The sequence below is a fragment of the Asterias amurensis genome, chromosome 11, assembly GCF_032118995.1.
Source record: "Asterias amurensis chromosome 11, ASM3211899v1".
Lineage (NCBI taxonomy): Eukaryota > Metazoa > Echinodermata > Asteroidea > Forcipulatida > Asteriidae > Asterias > Asterias amurensis.
Genome location: NC_092658.1, coordinates 13,270,429 through 13,290,249, shown reverse-complemented (window position 1 = coordinate 13,290,249; position 19,821 = coordinate 13,270,429). Strand labels below are relative to the sequence as shown.

The window sequence follows — 19,821 nt, the reverse complement described above, 5'->3', positions numbered from 1 at the left end:
CCCTTTGGACTTTGCGTTTCATACAACCGACGCTTTTTACTGTCTGAACGAACTGTTATCTATTTCAGCTGACCAATAGGAGGGCAGGATTTCCGGGGTGAATTTACATTGGGCGGGAATTGGCAGACGACATTTTTTAATAGTGTGCACAAATGCACTGCCAGGGTTAGACTGGCACAGCCCGGTATGCATTCAATGTTTGTTTACTGTTAATATTAAACTTTTGTAAACAATGAGCTCATTCAAGGGTTGGCCGAATCACACGTATGGAATGGTGTTATAAAAAAGCATGTCAATGTTTTTCCCTGCGTGGATTAATAAATGTGCAAACATAATTATTCAATGGTTTTTTTTAAAGTTTAACTATTTAGGATGATATCAGTAATATGGTTACAAAATAAATAAGTTAGAGCATGGTGCAAAGGAATCTTTGCTAGAAAACTATACTGGAGTTTTGGGTAAATAAAAACGGTAAAATCGTTATCGATGAAATAAAGGAGTGTTAATTGCTAAACCGCAATTATGATTCTTCAACTTGACTTTGCAAATATTAGGCCTATCACCTATATTTAAAATAAGAGTTGGCATGTAATTGAACAAAAAACATAAACAAAAACAAAAACGATAAGAAAACAAAAATCTATGAACACAACTCGAAGTGTTCTTTCTTTTGAGCATTTAGGCGCCTACTATTGTTTATGTCCTTTAAAGATTTCAATAGAGTTATTGCTGTCATAGTGGCAAGTGTCTTGAAATATCCCGAAACAAAACAAATTCCTATATAGTCACATCGAAAACAAAACATCCAAAGCCTCGCCCAACAATGTCTGAACATGAAGTCAAACCGTTGCTTATAATTCATGAAACGTTAAACGCTTAAAGGCAGTGGACACTATAGGTAGTTACTCAAAATAATTAGCATAAAACCTTACTTGGTAACGAGTAATGGGAGAGGTTGATAGTATAAAACGTTGTGAGAAACGGCTCCCTCTGAAGTAATATAGTTTCGAGAAAGAAATCATTTGATTTCGAGACCTCAGATTTAGAATTTGAGGTCTCTACATCAAGCATCTGAAAGCACACAACATCGTGTGACAAGGGTGTTTTTTCTTTCATTATTATCTCGCAACTTCGATGACTGATTCACAGGATTGTTATTTATGCATATGTTGAGATTACCAACTGCAAAGGCTAGTCTTTGACAATCACTAATAGTGTCCAGTGTCTTTAAGTAACGACAATAACAAACTAAAACTCAAAACAGATACTTATAAAAAAAACCAATTCTTTCAGCATCACACCGATTTTATTCATGATTCTATCAAAAACCATTAAAAATCATTAAATACTAGATTATGAAAGGAAATGTCAACCCACAGTAATAACTTAAGTATGAAAAATGTTTACATTGAGGCAATAAATAAACAAAACCAAAACAATAAAACCAGTTAAAAATATATATGAACTCATCAGAAAATTGCAACTCACACAAATCAGTCCTATTTAACAGGCTTGGAAGTCAGTTAACTGACAAAATCGCTTAACAAGGATTCTCCTTAAGGTGCTGAAAGCTTGTGAGTTTTGTCTGGTTACCTGTGTAAACGTGCTAAGCAGAGATCTAAGATGTGAACTATTCCGCCATGTTTAAAATTCTGATAATTTGTTAAACTCAATGTCAAATCTTCTCTAAGTTTTCCACTACACCAAAGAATAAACATTATTTTTTACAATTCCAGTATCACAGTTCAGTAATTATTCATATTTTTTAACAGATTAAAATATTGGTTTTACTAAGTATTGCCCACAGTAAACATTTCCTTGCAATAATAAATTAATTAACTTGGGTTGACTTTCCTTAAAATAATTCTCAAAGTACAAAGCCATGGAAAAAATATTGGTCATTAAGATTGATAAACCTGAGTTTATTTTGGTACTATCATTGCATCTATTTTCTTCCTCCAAATGCAAAAGTTTTCCCCGACTTATTAGCACAGGTATTAAAGGAACACGTTGCCTTGGGTCGGTCGAGTTGGTCTTTGAAAATCGTTCTGTAACCGTTCGTTATAAAATGTATATGGTTAGTAAGATATTGTAAAAGTAGAATACAATGATCTACACAAATATGCCTCGAAATTGCGTGGTTTTCTTTTTACCCTGTCGACTAACACGGTCGGCCATTTATGGGAGTCAAAATTTTGACTCCCATAAATGGCCGACCGTGATAGTTCGCGACGTAAAAGGAAAACCGTGCAGTTTCGAGTGATACTTGTGTGGATCATTATATTCTACTTTTAAAACCTCTTTCTAACCATATGCATTTCATAACAAACGATTTAAAATGCTTTTAATAGACCAACTCGTCCGATCCAAGGCAACGTGTTCCTTTAAAGGCAAAGTATACCTTTGTTTTTTGGAACCATTCTATTGTTTTGATGCTATATAAATGTAGATGTATACAATAAAACTAACATCTAAACATTTCGCTTCAAAAGGCAGTCGCGCAAATATCTCACGCGGGAAGAATAATCCGCAATAGGAATACAAAATCTTAGAAAAGTTACATGGTAACACTTCTCAGATTCAAATTTTTGGCCATAAAAACTGTATCTTTTTGTATTACAACATTGCTTTGAACCAAAATGTTTCTCAAAATGCCTTATACCAACAAATGCTGCTGTAGGCTTTTAACCAAGGGTTATTATTGCAATACACTTAAAGAGTGATTACCAACAAATACCTTCTCTTTAAATCCAGTATTTTGCTCTCAACATCAACTCATTTGGGGTTCTGGTTGAAAACTGTCCAACTAGATTGATCTATAAAACCGAACCCAAGGATGCAAATTTAATTGAATGAGTCATGTACCTCATTAACGGAACTTCTCCTGGAGTTTCTAAAATCCCTCTCCACCGTTTTCTCTCACAGATTTCATTCATCATGGACAATGCCGCATTGTTTGACGGAAGCTTTCTTCTGAGATTGTGAAGGATCTCTTTTGTTGTCGCCTGGCCCTTGGTATCTGCCTGGAAAGCCACCAAGTCCTACATCAACGGAACTTCTCCTGGAGTTTCCACAATCCCTCTCCACCGTTCACTCTCTGGAACACACAAATCTCAGTCAGCATGGACTTGAACAATGCTGAATCGTTTGAGGAGAGCTTTCTCCTGAACTTGTGAAGGATCTCTTTTGCTGTCGCCTGGCCCTTGGTACATGTATCTGCCTCGAGAGCCACCAAGTCCAACATCAACGAAAGTCCTCCTTGAGTTTCCACAATCCCTCTCCACCGTTCACTCTCTGGAACACACATATCTCAGTCAGCATGGACTTAAACAACGCCGAATCATTCGATGGAAGCTTTCCCCTGAACTTGTGAAGGATCTCATTCGTTGTCGCCTGGCCATTGGTCTCTGCCTGGAAGGACACAAAGTCCCGAATGTCCACGAGAAGATCATGCTGCGGGAGGACGACAGAGGTCTGATTGTCTGTATCTGTGGCGGAGACATTGTTGCGCTTCCGTATCTGAGCTAGCAGGGATCCTGAAGATGGAAGGGCCGTGGTCTTGGTACTGTTCTGTGATGCTGCAGTTTCTATCAACTCCTTACCGGAGAAGTGTGTTGGCTTTGGGACAGATATCGGCTTCTGCTTAGTAAAAACAAAAACAAAACAAAAACAGGTTAATTTCATACATGGCAGAAGTATAATAATATTGATCAAGTTTCAGTTGCTAAATCATTGGAAGAGGGGTTTGATTCCAAATCATGACACTTGAAGCAAGGTACTTGACCGTAATTGCTTCTCTTTACCAAGGAGTATAATTGGGAACCTGAAAAGGCTGGTTGTTTTTGAGTAAAACCCTTAGCACTAATTTAAGCTAGGGTTTGTATGGTCCCTGGGAGTTGACCAAGTTAAAGGAAGGGCTTAAAAATTGTCATTACATGGTTTTACCGCAAACCTTTACTGTATAATTATCCCTGTTCATCGGGTATACTTATAAGTTAAAAGTATACCCGATGAAAAGGGATAATTATACAGTAAAGGTTTGCGGTAACATCATGGAATGATAACCTCTAAACGAGTTGGGGTGGTTCTGAAAGGAACTGGTTTCTCCAGAAGACGACCAGAACATACCGATCGAAACATCTAGTTAAAACCAATGGTTCTTTTCAGAACCACCTCAACTCATTTAAAAATTGTAATTAGATGGTGGTACCACAAACCTTTACTATATTGTATTTCCACCAAGCAAAGTTTCAAATCCTACTTAATAATTATGTTGTAATGGCCTTGATCTAGCTACCAGGATATATAGTGTGTAATATATTGTTTGTGTTATCATTCTACACAGTATAAAGATAAGAGAGACAGACCTGATGATAATAAAATATTTTACCTGTTTTTTTATCTTTCCTTGTAACAGCTTACTGCCACCGAGCAAACCAGCTACTTTGTTGTTTGACTTCTGCCCAAACCTTGGTCTGTATAGCAAAATAAATTATTAAAAAAGAACAAATATATTGGCAATACGTTCCAGTTATTGATCGTGGATTCTGCAAAGAATTATCACCAGTAACATTGAGTGACACATACAAAATCAAATCTCAGTTAGTACGTTTTTTTTGTTTCTCTTTTTCCACAACACAAAACAAAAGTGAAAACCTACATTAATTGGGGATGAAAACAAATAATAAGAAAGCATTACATTTCAAGAACACTTTGAATGGGATCTAATGCTGCAATTCTTGTGTTTTGTAAAATGCAGGTAAAAGAACCTACATAGAGTACAGTCATTGCAATAGAAGGGGTGTACGAAGATATTTCTGGAGCCAATTTCACGAAAATCTAAGATTGATTGATTAACTGTGCTTCAATCTTAGTTGCTAAAATCCTGAGTGATGATTTTGACAACTCATCTTAAGATGAACCTCAGTGCTTTGTGAAATCGAGCAAATGGCCCAATTTCATTGAGCTGATCAAGATGTTCATTCTGAACAAAGATTAAAAAATAGTTTTATTTTTGTTTAAAAAACCCAAATTAATGACAGAAATAAAGACAACAATTTACTTCTTAGGCGGGGTTGTGGTGCCTCCTGAGGCTCCAGATCCAGTCCATGTAGGTACCCCTGAGGTGGCTCGATGGCAGTGACGTCTGGAATCTTTGAGGGCCTTGACGGCATCCCTAGCAACCCGTTCTGCTTCTCCCTCTACGAGTAGATAATCAGGGCTAGCTGCCTCCATGATGTTGTCATGCTGCAAGGCGCTGTGTACTCCTTCAAAGTAAAAGGTTTTCAGGGGTGAGAGTCATTACTAACGAAAAAGTCTGAAACTTGGATGCAAATTCAAAGTTATGTTGAAATGATGCCATTTCTACAGTTTGGTAAACCCTGGGGTTATAGATTTCAAGGAGTGTTTGGAGACAGTAGCCAAAGCACTAGAGAAGTAGACCAATAAGCAGGATATTTTTTTTTTTTGTGAAAAATATTGTCTGATTTTCTTCACCAGGCTGACATAAAAAAGTCTGAATTCAGCCAGAAATCTGAACAATTTCATCCCTGGGATAAATCCCAGTGGGATTTACAAGACACAGATAGAATTAACATTGTGAACTCACTACATATTAGCATGGATTATTTTCTGCATACAAAGTATCTTGACACTGCTCTAGAGTTGCAAAGGTTGTGGCTTTTGAATCCCATCAGAGTAATATGCCTGTGATTTCTTTTCACAGAACTCGGGAAAGTACTGAGTATACAGAGCTAACATACATCGATGTATACCGGTAAACCAAAATGAATATTCTTTATCCCCAATGCAAATTTAACATCTATCAAAAGTATCTTGTAGTTTCTCATGATATCAAGTTAGTATAGTATACCAATGGACATTTTCCAGGAAATATGTAAATGGCCATTAATAAATGTGATTCAAGTGAGTTTGCTATCAGGAAGTGAGTTCCGCAGAGCCGGGCCTGCATTGGAGAAGGCTTGGTCTCCTGCTTTAGTGTTTGTTCAATGCTCAAAGGTTGAGAGAGGAAGAACGTAGGTTGTGGGTTGGTTGATGTTAAAGATGAACTAACCTGATTTCTTGAAGAGTTTGCTGAGGACGTAGTCATCTTTCTGAGCATCAGTCTGTTCATCCTTTGGCTCTCCGTGTTCCGACTTGGGTTGATATGCAGTGTGCTTGGCTAAGTGAGCAATACGATGTCCATCAAGTCCTGTAAAAGACAGAATAGCATTGAATAAATCCCTCAATAGTTACACACCATTACACACACCGTCTGTCTGTCAATGGTTTACTGCTGGATAAACACGGAGACCTACTTTGATAATGTGACCACATTTCAAAAGTTTGCCAACATAAGTAGAAAAATGGTGGTTTTTGGGGTGTTTTGGGAGATTTTTGTGTCATCGTTTAGGCACTCGCGTTGTGATTTGAAAGACCCTGACCATAAGCCACAGCTGATAATCTGCCATGGTATATTAATGGAAATCCTAAGTTGTTCCTAGCGTTAAAAAATGTCTGCCTCAAGTCTTGAAAATAAACATGCTATCCGACATAAAGTGGTTAACATGGTTTTCCTTAGCCGCTCCAGGACTGTGGAACCATCTTCCCATCACAATACGCACCTCAATTTCACTGCCTATTTTCAAGAAAGCACTTAAAAAATATCTTTTTCCTTAGTGTCTGTTTATTGCTTTATTGTTCTTTTGTTGTATTATCTGCATTGCTATTGTTCGTTTAAAGCGCTGTGGTCTAAATGAAATGGCGCTATATAAAAACCCATTGTATTGTATATCTTATTGTATCAATATGTCCAAGTTTGACTTACTTGCATCCTTTTTCTTTTTCCTCCTCTTTCTCTCAGCATTGCTCTTCTCCCCTTTACTCGTTCCAGCCTGATCTCCCATCTCTACATCCAAGGATTTCCTTCCATTACTCCTTGAAGTAATTCGCACCTCAGAATCAACACCATTCTCCACAGACCTGCTGCATCCAGGAACATCTTCCTGCGAAATGCCATTTTGAATTTCGCTTTTCACCTCTCCAGTTTCCATTTCGGAATCATGGACTTCCATCCTCCTTACTCCATTCCTTTCCTTCCTTCCCTGAAGTTCCGTCTTGTCTCTCCTCTCGATGGACTTTTTCCTCGCTGGTCTGTGGGCAGTTGTCGGGACCTTGACGTCTGAACCGACGCCAGCAAAGATGGCGCTGGTCTCCGTGCCGTGTTTGTTGCTGTCTGAAGTCAAGGTAAAAAGTTCAAAGAGGTCGTTGGATTTGAAGAAGCGACGCTGACGAGGGTCCTTTAGGACACGATTGGTAAGGAACTGCTTGAAGATTTGCCTATCACAAAAAAAATACATACAAATTAAACTGAAAGGCACATCATTCGTTAAATGACAGAGTAATCACAAGATTTACAAAAATTTGGGAAGGTTACAGTAAGTATTGGCTCCCAAGTAGGCCATACAGGGTTTATGAAGTTAAAAAAGAACAATTCTTAGCATGCCATGGCTGAGGGTAACAGACCCAAGTTCTGGTGTTATCAGCAGTGGGTTCAAGTCCCGACCATGCCTTTGAGCAAGACACTTAACCATTTTTAATTGCCTGAGATAAAGTTGTGAAGATAGTGCAATCTTCTCTATCAGCCAGGATCCTAGTGGATAATACTCATGCCTACAGTGTACATCCTTACAGACTGTGAAGGGGGGGGGGGATAACCCTGTTTCAGCCCCAGGAGTAGGTATCAACGTGCCCCTGGTGACAGTTAAGTGTAGCCCTCACCTTGAAGTGGCTGTCTGTGGCCTGTTGATGTTAGGCTATTTGTGCCACTGCTTTGTTTCTTCTTCATACATACATTGTATGCACTCACAAACAAACAACGAAAATACAAAAAAAAGAGGACAGATATAAGAAACAAAATTAAAGACTGGGAAAATTTATACCTGTGGTAAATCTTCTCCTCTATTGCCCCAGCTGTAATGAGCCGATAGATAGTGACTTGGCGTGTCTGTCCAATACGCCACGCCCGCTCCCTTGCCTGGGTGTCCGTACTCGGGTTCCAATCAGGGTCAAAGATGACCACCCGGTTAGCTCCGGTCAGATTCACACCAAGGCCGCCTACTCGGGTGGTCAGCAAGAAGACAAAGATTGATGGGTCCTGTTTAAGAGATGGAAAATGTTATACTGTTGTTTTAAAGGCTGTTTGGTTGAGATGGGGGTAGAACTTCCCAAGCTACAGAATGCGAAAGCTACAGAATGTGAAAGCTACATAATGTGAAAGATTCAGAATGTGAATTGACTTACATTGTTGTACTGCTGTATCAAAGGCTGTCTGGATGAGATTGGAGTAGTACCATCCATCCTCATGTAGGTGTAAGTTTTCTTCACAAAGTCCTCAATGATGTCCAGCATCTTAGAAACAAACAACGAGAACATTACAATCTGAATATTTCCTTAAATCCTCATTCCCATGTCCTCTTTGACTACAGGTGGCCTCGGTCCTCGGTAATTTTTAAAGTATTTCTTTTCTTTTTGCTTCTCAATGCACTCCACCTCAAGCCATCGCTTTTTTAGGATTGTGCCTCCACATTATTGTCTTCTGCATTCTTTTATGTACTGTTCAGGAAATTAATAAATGTTATATTGCTTATTTATACTATTTGATGGCATGAAAGCCATGAAATGAGCCCAGTTCAATCACAAAGTGATAAGACAAAAACGTGGGATTGTACAACACTGCAACACTAACCTGTTTACTCTGTGAGAACAGCAACACCCTGTGGTTCTGCTTACTCCATAGCTTCAGCAACGAGTTAATAACAATCATCTTCCCGGAGCGTTGCCAGTACCCATACTGCATTGCAGGATCGTTGGCTGCCTGCACAGCCTCTAGGCTGGTGTCTCCTTTGATGATGCGCGGACCCCCACTCACCAGGTCAGGATGGTTGCAGATCTTACGCAGCGTTATCAGACCTGCAAAAACCTGTGTAGAGTGTGAGGTCAGGTTATTACTACAGGTCAAAGGTCATACGTCAATCTAAATCACAGTTCGCACAGGCATGTAGTTTCATCTTTGAGAGGGCAAGGCCATTTTCATTTTGCAAAGGTACCCCACCCCCTGAAATCCTCTACAGTATCCCTGAAATTCCCAGAACACAGCGAAGAAACAAAGTAACTCGATATACCCCTTGGTAAAGAGAAGCAAGACACAAGTGTCATGACTGGGATTCGAACACACACCCAATGACTTTACCATCAGACCTTGAATCAAACGCTCAAAACCGCTCGGCCATGACACCATGTAAGTCTTATTTAGAAAGCTGGACATTTTGTAAAAAAAACTTTGATTTTTTGCCATTGGGTTTCATGTATCAGAAGGTTTGTATGAAACGGTTTCGGGATCTCTCGGTCAAGGATCTTGAACCCACACCAATTTTGTTATTATTTATTCATTATTGATATCCAAAAACGGATAGCCGCCACTTACAGGTATCATTAAAAACTATATATAAATATAAATATATATTAAGTTGAAAATTACAGTTTCATAAAATTGATAAAAACATTATTATAAATAGACAAAAATAGTACACCTAAGCCCACATAAAACAGACTGTGGCACACCAACAAGTACACAAACACACACAACACACAAATTAAAAAACAATACTTTTACCTGATATTCCCTGTTCAGAATCAGCTGACATTCCTTGGAGTTGAGGTAATCCTTGTAGATCTGAATCTGCTCCTCAGAGAGACGACAGAATAGGACCTGCTCACTCTTACTAGGGAGATTCAGGTTTTGCTTGACGTCTGCCTTGAGTCGTCTCAAGAGGTATGGGTTGATGGTGTCACGGAGCACCGAGGCACACTTGTAGGCTGTCTGAACCTGTGTTTGAAAGACAATACAGATATGTGAAATGGTCTAGTCTAGGATATCAATGACTTTGACTCCCCCAGGGCATTGCACTGTGCCTCAGCGCCTTAGAACAAACTCTTGATTTTGGCGCTCTACAAATGACCTTTGATTGACTGATTGATTGATTGATTGCACTTTGGAGCAAACAGTGAAATAATAACACCTTGACATAGTGTTAACTACCAGCAGTCACTTAAGAAATTGAGATAATTATGAAATATTTCTGCATTGGTGCATTAGTAAAATTGCTAATGCTGATCTCTTTGGATTCCATTATATACTATTCAAATTTTTTACTAAGATTTGGCACATCTCACAGCCTTTTTGTTTGCTGCCATCATCAGGTCTTCAAAGCAGCACTGCTGTAATGCTGACAAAACAGACACTTCCTTCCTCGTCTTCTCTTGATTGGGTGCTTGGCTAGTATAGACCTTGATCACGGTGTGGCCATCTTTATTTTACTCCATTCAAACCCATTGCAACCAAACTGAGGCTGGACGAAATAACAGTCTGGTGCCATGTTTGCGCAATTAATGTTAGCATTCATTACTGTCATGGAAACAGGGAACATGACCAAGATGGCGACAGCTTGATAAAGGTCTATAACGATTTAGTTGGCTTCACAACCAGAACAAATGAAATGAAATGTACTACATACCTGTACTTGAGTAGCATTTGAGTAGCCTCCTATCGTAATGGGAACAGAGAACTTCTCCATGAAGACAGGGAGTGTCCCCAGTTTGCCTGGGAAGACAAAGTCAATCAGAGACCAAAGCTCACGTAGATTATTCTGCATCGGGGAACCAGACAGGATCAGCCGATGACATGTACGAAACTGTTGGAGAAAAAATATAACACGGTTTTACAAATTCGGCTGACTGAGTGTAGGTTCGGGTCCAGATCATGACACGTGATGTGTTAGGGACGAGAGTTTAAGGGCACTGGACTCAAGCTCTGGTGGTTCTGATCAGCAGAGTGTGGGTTTGAGTCCCACTCTTGACACCTGTGTCCTTAAGCAAGACACTTAATCATTGTTTCATTCTTCGGATGGGCTGAAAGCTGTTGGTCCCATGTGTTGTGTAATGCACCCTGTGCACTTATCGTAAAGAGAAGGGGTTTGCCCTGGTGTTCCTGGTTTGATTGGCAGCAAATTGCGCCACAGCACCTTGTAAACCATTGCATGGCACTATATAAAAAGGAGTAGGTCTCATACTTATAATGTAGCCCCACGATACCTTACAGGTAAATACTGAATGTTAAAGCGCCTTGACATCACTGAGTGACGGATATGTGCGCTATATAAGAAGCCACTGTTATTATTATTCATATTATCTTTCACCAAAGTCTTTACCTGTTTACAAGCTTGAGTGACGGCAGCATCAGGATTGCGGATCTTATGTCCTTCATCCAGGACTATATAATGCCATGTATGCTTCAGTAGTAGCTTCTCTTGAATACGCACCGCTGAATAAGACGTAACTAAAGTTCCATGGCAGAGCGCTATGTCATGGATAAGCGCCCTCTGTAGACAGAAAAAACAGAAATTTTAAAACTGGGTGCGATATCTGGCTAGATGGCAGTTAATAGCATAACAGCTTCTCCCCACTCCAATCAACTGTTCATTGTTAAACGCTAAATCATTTCAAATTTACCCAATTGGTGGTCCGTTAATAATACTAATAGAATGCATTTGATATCTTAACTAAAAAGTTGCATCCTCTTATTAAAAGGCGATACTTCTGCTGCCACAGGTTGTATCGTAAACTCAGGTGTGATCCCTGGCTACATGGTAGATCCCTGGCTCCCTGGCAGTTAACGGTTGTATGGCTTCTTCCAAAGAGATGCAGTATATAGAATAAAGCTGTGTGTAATGCATATTCAAACCTATATCTTACCTTTGATCCAGTGTGTGATCCAGAGTCATGCAAGATAGCTACCCTCATCTCTGGGTACCATTTATGGAACTCCTTGACCCATTGATGCATGACTGTAGCTGGACATACAATGAGCACCGGCCCAAGACCAATGTATCTACAAACAAGGAAAATATAAGTGGTATATATTTAGGTTGGTTGGGTTGGTGTAGTGGTATTTTTCCTCGCCTTCCATCTCTAGGACCCTGGTTCGAATCCTGCTAGGGGCATTATGTAGATTGGGTTTTTAGTCCCTACCTGACTGCGTGGGTTTTCCATGGAATCATTCTCTGGGGTGGTTTTTCCCCACATCTAAAACTAATCCTTTGTGCCGGTAACTCCTGGAGTCCGTCGCGTAGATCTCAAGGGTCTTTCTCGGGGGTCCTCGCTGTTTCCAGAAGCACTGCCTAATTTAACAGATCTACAACCAAATGTTTCCCTAGTGCTTTATGAATGGTACCAAGTGCTCTAACCACCACAGGGACTACTTTCAGTTTCTCTTGCCAAATCTTACCAAGTTCCCTGGTCAGGGCCTGATTTCATAGAGCTGCTTAAGCAGTCTGCTAAGCAAAACTATAAAGCAGGATATCAATAACATTTTGAACATGTCAAATGGTGTTTTAGCTGGTAATCGTATTCTGGTAAGCATACTTGCGGGCTAGATTTCTAGCTTACCTGGAACCAGGATTGCGTAGCTTGCTCCCTCTGAGTCCAGCTAAGAATGCAATCATCTGAATGGTCTTCCCAAGACCCATTTCATCTCCAATGATGCCCCCAGCCTGCTGCTGATGAAGCTCCCACAACCACTTCACTCCAACCTTCTGATACCTGCAACCCAAGGAAAAAAAACAATAACGGTTTTATTTACAAAATTTCAAGCTTTCTAAATAAGAATTGAAGTTATAGGGTGTTATGGCCAAGCGGTTTAGATCATTGAATTCAAGTTCTGGTGGTTTTAGTCATCAAGGTGTGGGTTACAAACCTGGCCATTATACTTGTATCCTTGAGCAAGATGCTTTACTATAATTGTTTCTCTTCACCCATACTCTTCCTCGTTAAGTGTTCTGGGTTCTTTTATGTGCACTAACAATCCTATGGGACCTATGGCTTTATGACCCATCGGAAGGACAAAGCAGTTATGGTAGGTGATCTTGCTCAGGGACACAGCACTCTGCTGATCAGAGACACCAGAGTTTGAGTCAGCTGCCAGTGGTTGATGACTCAACCTTCGATTAGTATGCTCTAAATATCTTCAGGAGAAAGATTTTGTTAAACGATCTGCCGTCGATTTCACAAAACTCTTCCTAACTTAAGACTAATCTTAGGACTTAGTACGAGTCCCAACCCTGCACTGTAGCAGGCAGACCTTAAGATTAATCCTAAGTTAGGACGAGTTACTTGTCCTAACTCGAGAAAAGACGAGTCCTCACTCTTTGTGAAATCGACCCCCGTACATTTAAAGCATCTGCTTACTTGTATAGATTGCACCATATTTTGCCTGGTATGATGAGCCCGCCCTCAAACTGCATATCCTCAGGCTCTGAGTCACTATCCACCTCCCCTCTCTCAATCATCCGCTGCTTCTTCACCAACTCGGACCTACGGTTCTCTCTGCAAAGACACAGAGTACCACCAAAGTAAATTAAAAATGATTGGACATTTATAATTATAATAATAATAACACAGCATTTGTAAAGCGCACTTTATCTGTATAACATTCAAAGGCACTGGTCAAGAACAAGAAGAAAACTTCACTCGATATCTTTATAGGCTTATCTGAAGAGATGGGTTTTGAGAGAATGTTGAAATCGTGAATTTATATATCGAAGTGTTGCGTCCGAGCGGTCTAGGGCGATGGACTCAAGTTCTGTACTTAACAGAATGTGGGTTCGAATCCTGGCCTGGTTAGCCGCAACACTTTGTGTCCTTGAGAAAGGAACTGTATCATAATTGCTTCTCTTTACTTAAAATGGTGACCCCTGCAAGAGCAGGAGAGTTTCCTGCGATGGACTGGCATCGTGTCATGGGGGAACAGAATTATTCTCAGCCATTTATTGCCAAGGAAATGGATATAAACACCGGCCAATGGAGGACATTGGTATCCGTGGCTGGCATTTAATTTCAGTTGTGGCTGCCTTTTTACGGTTGAACAGTTTAACAGTTAACCAGTTAACCTGTTAAACAGTTTAATTGCTAAAACTGGTTAAACCGTTTACTGGTTAAACAGTAAACCAGTTTTAAAACAGTTATCCGATTAACTGTACCAGTTCACATGATCGCTCATCTAAAGACATGCTTATCAGTCAATAAAGTAGAGACTGGGGTCCCGCTCCTTATCTAAGACTTACTTCAATCTACGAAAATACAGATCCTGTGTAGCATCATCCTTGCATTTGAACTTCCTGTGACCGCTTTTTGAACGTTGAACTTTGACCCCATATGACTTCTTAAGGTCATCAAGACATGCTATGGTACCATCTTCAAAGTCTTCGGTTGAGATGCTTTCCTTACGACCTCTCTTCTTGGATTTTTTCTTTGGTGTGAAACACTCCTCATCTAAAGGTATAATAATATTTTAATAGCAGTGTGTATCTACTGATAAGGTACTCAAGGTGCTTGAACAGACAGGAATTTTCTAAGACAGGTTTTTAATTTTTTTTAATTATGAGATCCATTTATGTACCACCTTATTTTACAAGCTGCTCCGGCGCATTCAGCAGCCATTGCCAGACACACGGGGCCAAAACCCTTCTCTTTTACGTGCAACACACAGGACCAGCAGCTTTATGACCCATAGGGCTGAGCAATAATGGTAAAGTGTCTTGTAGGGACTCACGAAAGGGACTCAAACCCACACTCTGCTGATTAAAAACATGAAAGACTACACAATGGTGTACTGACAAACACCAATGCCCCGCTAAGATTAATCTCAATCCAACTTTGTTGTATTGATAAACGAAAAAAGACAATGAATCTCACCTTCATCTGAGAGGTCGTTGAACCCCGGTGTATAATCCTCATCACTCTGCTCACTGTTATTCCCATCGTTGTCCCAGTCACTCAACTCAGCATCACTCCCCCAATGGGGTTTCAGATCTCGTGTCTTCTTCGGCCTCTTGCGAGACTTTGGAAAACTCGCTGATGTCTCACTCCTCACAGGTTTGTAAACAAAGTATGTCTCATCATCCGATGAGTCAGTTGTTTTCTTTTTGGTTTCCTTGGTAGGCTTTTTCGTTGATTTCTGCTTCAGTTTTTTTGAGAGTTCTTTTTGCTTCTGTTTGACGTCCTGTTGGACTGGTGCTATTTTATGAGTAGGTTGTGAACTTTGGATTTTGATGGGTTCGGATTTTGATTTCATGGGAGTCGGTTTACGAGGGGTGACTTTCTTTCGACGTGTCATGTCATCTTGTGTTTTTTGTGTCATGAACTTCTCAAAGTCTGTCATGGGTTGTGGGTGGAGGGGTTTTTTACTCGTTGATGCTTTGGACTGTACCATTGAGCCAAAGGGTGTCATTTCTCCGAGGCGTATAAGACGTTCTTGTTCTGTCTCTTTTGCGGGTTGTGTTGGGATTCCCTCTGAGGTTGGGCTGCGACATAAAAGCTGTTGGTACGTCTGAACGTTTTGATCTTGACCTTCTGTAAACATAAACAAAGGCAAATTAGGTTTTTTTTATTTTTTAACCAAAGCTTCCACTTCCGCCGGGTTCAGGCTTGGTTGGTGGGTTTGAAATCAGTCCTTTTATGTGTCATGGCTGAGCATCGAATTCAGGTTCTTCAAGACTTTTCATCAAGTAAGATTTTGTTCTTGCTTTGCTTACCTTCCTCATCATCTGAAACCTGTAGATTTACATCAGAGCCGCTCAACTTGGCAAGTAGAGATCGCTGTCGAGCACGGAGAGTCTTGAGTTGTTTTGCCTAAAATAAAGTAAGCATTGAAGTAGCATAAGTATGTCTGTCTAGTTAAAAAGGGGCTCCAAGGTTTAATTCAGTTTTGTGATGGACTCATTTTCTAACAGATCCTTCTAATAGATTCCTCATGAAAATCTTTAACCTCACGTTAAAATGGTGTAAAATGCCATATTAGTTGATACTCCTTCATTGCAAAATTTGAAGCCCGACTTCATCGAGCGTCGAACACAAATGCATGAATCAGTTCTGAGATTGAGAATTGGTTTCTGTTCACCGGCTGTCACCTCACTTAAACGTGGACGGATTTGACATTCTTGTGGAAATACCATGACAGTTTTGTTGCTGTTTTCTCAAAAATTAGACAATGTATCTAACTTGAACTTAGAACATTCCAAAAAAGAAATGTTTCAGACAGTCTAAAGGTCAAATTCAATGTCGTGTTGATTGAATATTATCAAAATTCAGGAAAGTAAAAAATATTGTGCTACAAGAACGTAAAACTTATTTGAAATGTGATGCGATGTCATTCAACGCTTTTGTATTACCTAATCAAAGTAGTTAAAGGAAATTACCTTGTTGTCTCTCTTTGTGCGCATGGAGATGAGATTCCTCTGAACTTCCTTCTGAGCAAATGTTAATGGAATCGTCTTACTGTTCATGTTGGACATCACTTTAGTAATATGTCCTAGATCCTTCTTGCATGACCTGTGAAAGAAAATAACCAGAAAGACAAATGAAAACAGTAAACATTAACAAACTATTGACCTCACTTAAAGGTGGGGTCAATACTCAAAAAATTATTGACCATAAAAACTTACTAGGTGAGAAGCACTGGAGCCGTTGATAGTATTTACTTTTTTGAGAAATATTCTTCGTAAAAATGGTTTGGATAAACTTTTGCCCAACTAGTTTTGATTCATGCATAATGGTTTCCCAGATATCTGAGGATGAGCAAATGCTGCATATAGAGATGTGGTTGGTACCTACTATCACTTCACTAAATGTGGATTGATTTGATGTTCTAGTAAAAATCCAGTTGCAGTTTTTTGCTGTTTTCTCAACAAGAGGACACCTTTATTGTGTCTTTCTCGATCCTTTAGCTGATAAATCAGCGTGACAATGAAAAAAACAAAAAAATCCATGACCCTGCTTCTTTTTGCTGAGCAAAAAATGTTTAAGCAATCTGTTATGATCTTACCTTATGTCAACCAGGACAGCATTCAGGTCCTTCTCAGCCCTCTCACGGTCCACAACTTGCTGCCTGGCCGAGATGGCCTGATCAACCTGCTCTAAGACCCCCTTCTCAAACTCCTCCTGATCGAAGACACTGACCCCTTCTAGACCCTGGAGCTCAGTGGCCTGCATCTGGTTCGGCACAGAGGGGATGAGGTCCCTGTTGATGGAGAACACGCCCCCTGTACTGGTCGACGCCTCGTCTTTGTTACTGGTCGATGCTCCATTTTGATCGATGTTACCTGCTAGGTTTTTCAGACAGGCGCTTGCAGACGGCGTTGATGGATCTACGCCTGATGAGGAGGTGTCAGTTTGTGGAATATCGGAGGTTGTAGTTGGTGGTAGCACATCTGTAGTTTCTGGAAATAAAACAAAAAAGGACATTTATATTTGAAATAGTAATTTATTTGCAATCTAACTTTGAAGGCTGTGGCTTTGTACAGTTATTGGAGAAAGCATGAACATTCACACATGTAAATTACACCTTTTTTTTAATGTTCCAGTTACAACTACGAACAAAGTTTACTTTACTTTTCTGACATCTTTTGGCTGCAAGGGTTGAGGTTAATATCGTGCTTCTAAGCAATACTTTTTTATGCTTAGCAAGTTTCTGTGCTTACAGGCTTTATGAAATCGGGCCCAGTTCTGCTCTGAGATTTTGTTAAATAGTAACATAGGCCTACCTTGTTCATTTTCGGGAAGGGCAAGTCCAGAAGCAGCAGCTGTACTCTGCTGTGTCTGATCTCCATTCTCATTCTTGGCTGCTGACATCGGTGTAGCCATTCTAAGGGTTGGTGTGGAAGGTGTGTCAAACACCTGCTACAGCTCGACGTTAAATATCAGTCATCAGGCACACCTGATGTAATAAAATAGGGAAGAATTAAGAAAGAAAACGCGATTGTATTCATACACATCTCCAGGTCTTAAAGGGGCATGCAGCAATTTTTCCTCTGGTAAAGGGCGCTTCTATGACTATGAGGAAATTTAAAATTTCTTTCTTTTTCCTTTTTAGAGCAGCCTTCATAATTGAAGATAAACGCGCTGCCAGACACACCGGGGCGAACCGCTTCCCAACTGCTGGAGTATTCTGACGTGGGATGATTGTTCCTTACTCTATGGATTTTATAACAACACATGAGATAAGTTTTACGTCCCATCCGAAGGATGAAGCAATAGTTATGTAAGTAAGTGTCTTGCTTAAGGACACAGTGTCATGACCAGGACTCAAAACCACACTCTACTGATCAGAAACACCAGGCAGAGGCAGCAGAGCTCGAGTAATGGTTAAACGTGAGCATGGGTAGGTTTACTGTTTACACTAAGTTATAAATATAATGATTACATTTGTCAACTGGAATGTCATTTACTCATTGCCCATTGTCAATGAATTCTGTATTGAATTGAATGATCACATTCACAACAATAAATATTAAAAATGTTCAGCAGATCATCAGTATAATTTTCGGAGTTTTCTTACAATAATCTCATAAAAAGGGCAAGGATTACGGTTCAGAAATGACGTAGTATAACCAAACCTTAATCTCACCTCTTTTAACTCGAACTGATCTCTTCCTTCAATGCCACAAAAACAGAAAATAATCGGGAACTTGTACCACACAAACCTTCACCATTGAAGATCCTATTCGTACAACGTTATGCAAAATATTGCACTACATTATGACATCGACACAAAGGTATCAATTGAGGGCGCTATACCATGTGGACAGGTTTTTTATTTATGGGGGTGGGCGGGGCTAGGGGAGGGAGACCATTCTCATGTTCCGACCTACAAACTGTCGGAACAGAGATTTTTTACTAGCTGTTCTATTAATTCATTTCTAATATAACTTTATGTTTCAATGTATTTTCAGTGCAAATGGAACTAAGCCAACCAAGTATACCCCATCCGATTTTTTTAAGGGGGGGGGGGGGGGGGGGGGCGGGCTTGCATGCATGACTTCATTTTCAGGGTACTGAATTGTCATAATTTACCATTCGAGGTTATAAACTACTATTTGGTCGTGGGTTGGAGACGAATTTATTCTTTGAGGGCATCCTAACTTTTGACGAGTTTCACAGGTTGGAAGAGGTATGCGTGATATTATGATGAAATAATGTGGCAAGTATACGGGTTTGCCGAACTTTTTTCTTCCCATTGTGTAGGTGTTGGGTCTATATAAATTATAGTTAAATGAAAAGTTGATACCGAGTTGCAACTGGTTTTAACGGTTTATACAGTGAGAATTTTCGATGTTTTTGTCAGTAGTAATAATTGACAGAGGAATGCATGCAACCTCGCTTTCTCGTGCAAAAGAGAAAAACCAACCGACCGTTAAACTGTATACAACCTGAGCAAGATATTATTCATCATGAATAGTATTTTGTGTTGTCAAAAATTCGGGATTTAAACGCGATGGTTGTGACAGAAGTAGCATTACTGTATAATTTTATTTCAGGGTATGAAAAAGGTGGTTAGGGTGAGTTGCATGCGAAGAGAGAGCTTTTGAGAAAAAAAGGAGCCGAAATAATATATAGGGACTTGACACGTTCAAACTGAGCTCTCTTTTTTTTTTACAGGATGTCCACAGTGTAAGCAACAGAGAGATAGGTGTGTGTTGTGTTTTGTTTCGTTGTTTAGGCAGATGGCTTTAAACTTCTTTATTTTTGTGTTTGCTCCATAAAAGTAATTGTAGGTTACTCTCGGTAAAAATGGCAAGGTCACTCAGAAAAGTGACTATAGGTTTATACTCTACTAAAGATGAGGTTACTCTTAAAAAGGTGACCAATGTTACTTTAAAAGTTGCAAAGTAAAAAAATAACTAGAAAAGTAACTAGGCCCTACAGTTATAC

General features: G+C 39.8%; 1 protein-coding gene across 3 annotated transcripts; it reads right to left on the bottom strand.

Annotated features, from left to right (window-relative positions):
* Positions 1-1,296: 1,296 nt before the first annotated feature.
* Positions 1,297-18,612, bottom strand: LOC139944403 (DNA excision repair protein ERCC-6-like). Of its 3 annotated transcripts, XR_011786953.1 has the most exons (22): positions 18,518-18,612; positions 17,655-17,827; positions 16,937-17,330; positions 16,311-16,443; positions 15,648-15,744; positions 14,809-15,465; positions 14,178-14,385; positions 13,303-13,440; positions 12,505-12,657; positions 11,812-11,947; positions 11,268-11,438; positions 10,575-10,751; positions 9,674-9,886; positions 8,747-8,980; positions 8,302-8,409; positions 7,941-8,155; positions 6,827-7,338; positions 6,074-6,211; positions 5,063-5,267; positions 4,391-4,475; positions 3,036-3,639; positions 1,297-3,005 (listed from the first exon to the last, which is right to left on the bottom strand). XR_011786953.1 is itself a non-coding variant. In XM_071941415.1 (21 exons), the coding sequence occupies exons 2-21, from the start codon at positions 17,752-17,754 to the stop codon at positions 3,244-3,246; spliced, it is 4,470 nt and encodes a 1,489-aa protein (XP_071797516.1). In that variant the 5' UTR covers positions 17,755-17,827; positions 18,518-18,612; the 3' UTR covers positions 1,297-3,243. The 3 variants fall into 3 exon arrangements, 2 of the variants coding, with proteins under 2 accessions (XP_071797516.1, XP_071797517.1); XM_071941415.1 differs by having other exon boundaries at positions 1,297-3,639; XM_071941416.1 differs by having other exon boundaries at positions 1,297-3,639; positions 14,809-15,462.
* Between the last annotated feature and the right edge of the window lie 1,209 nt (positions 18,613-19,821).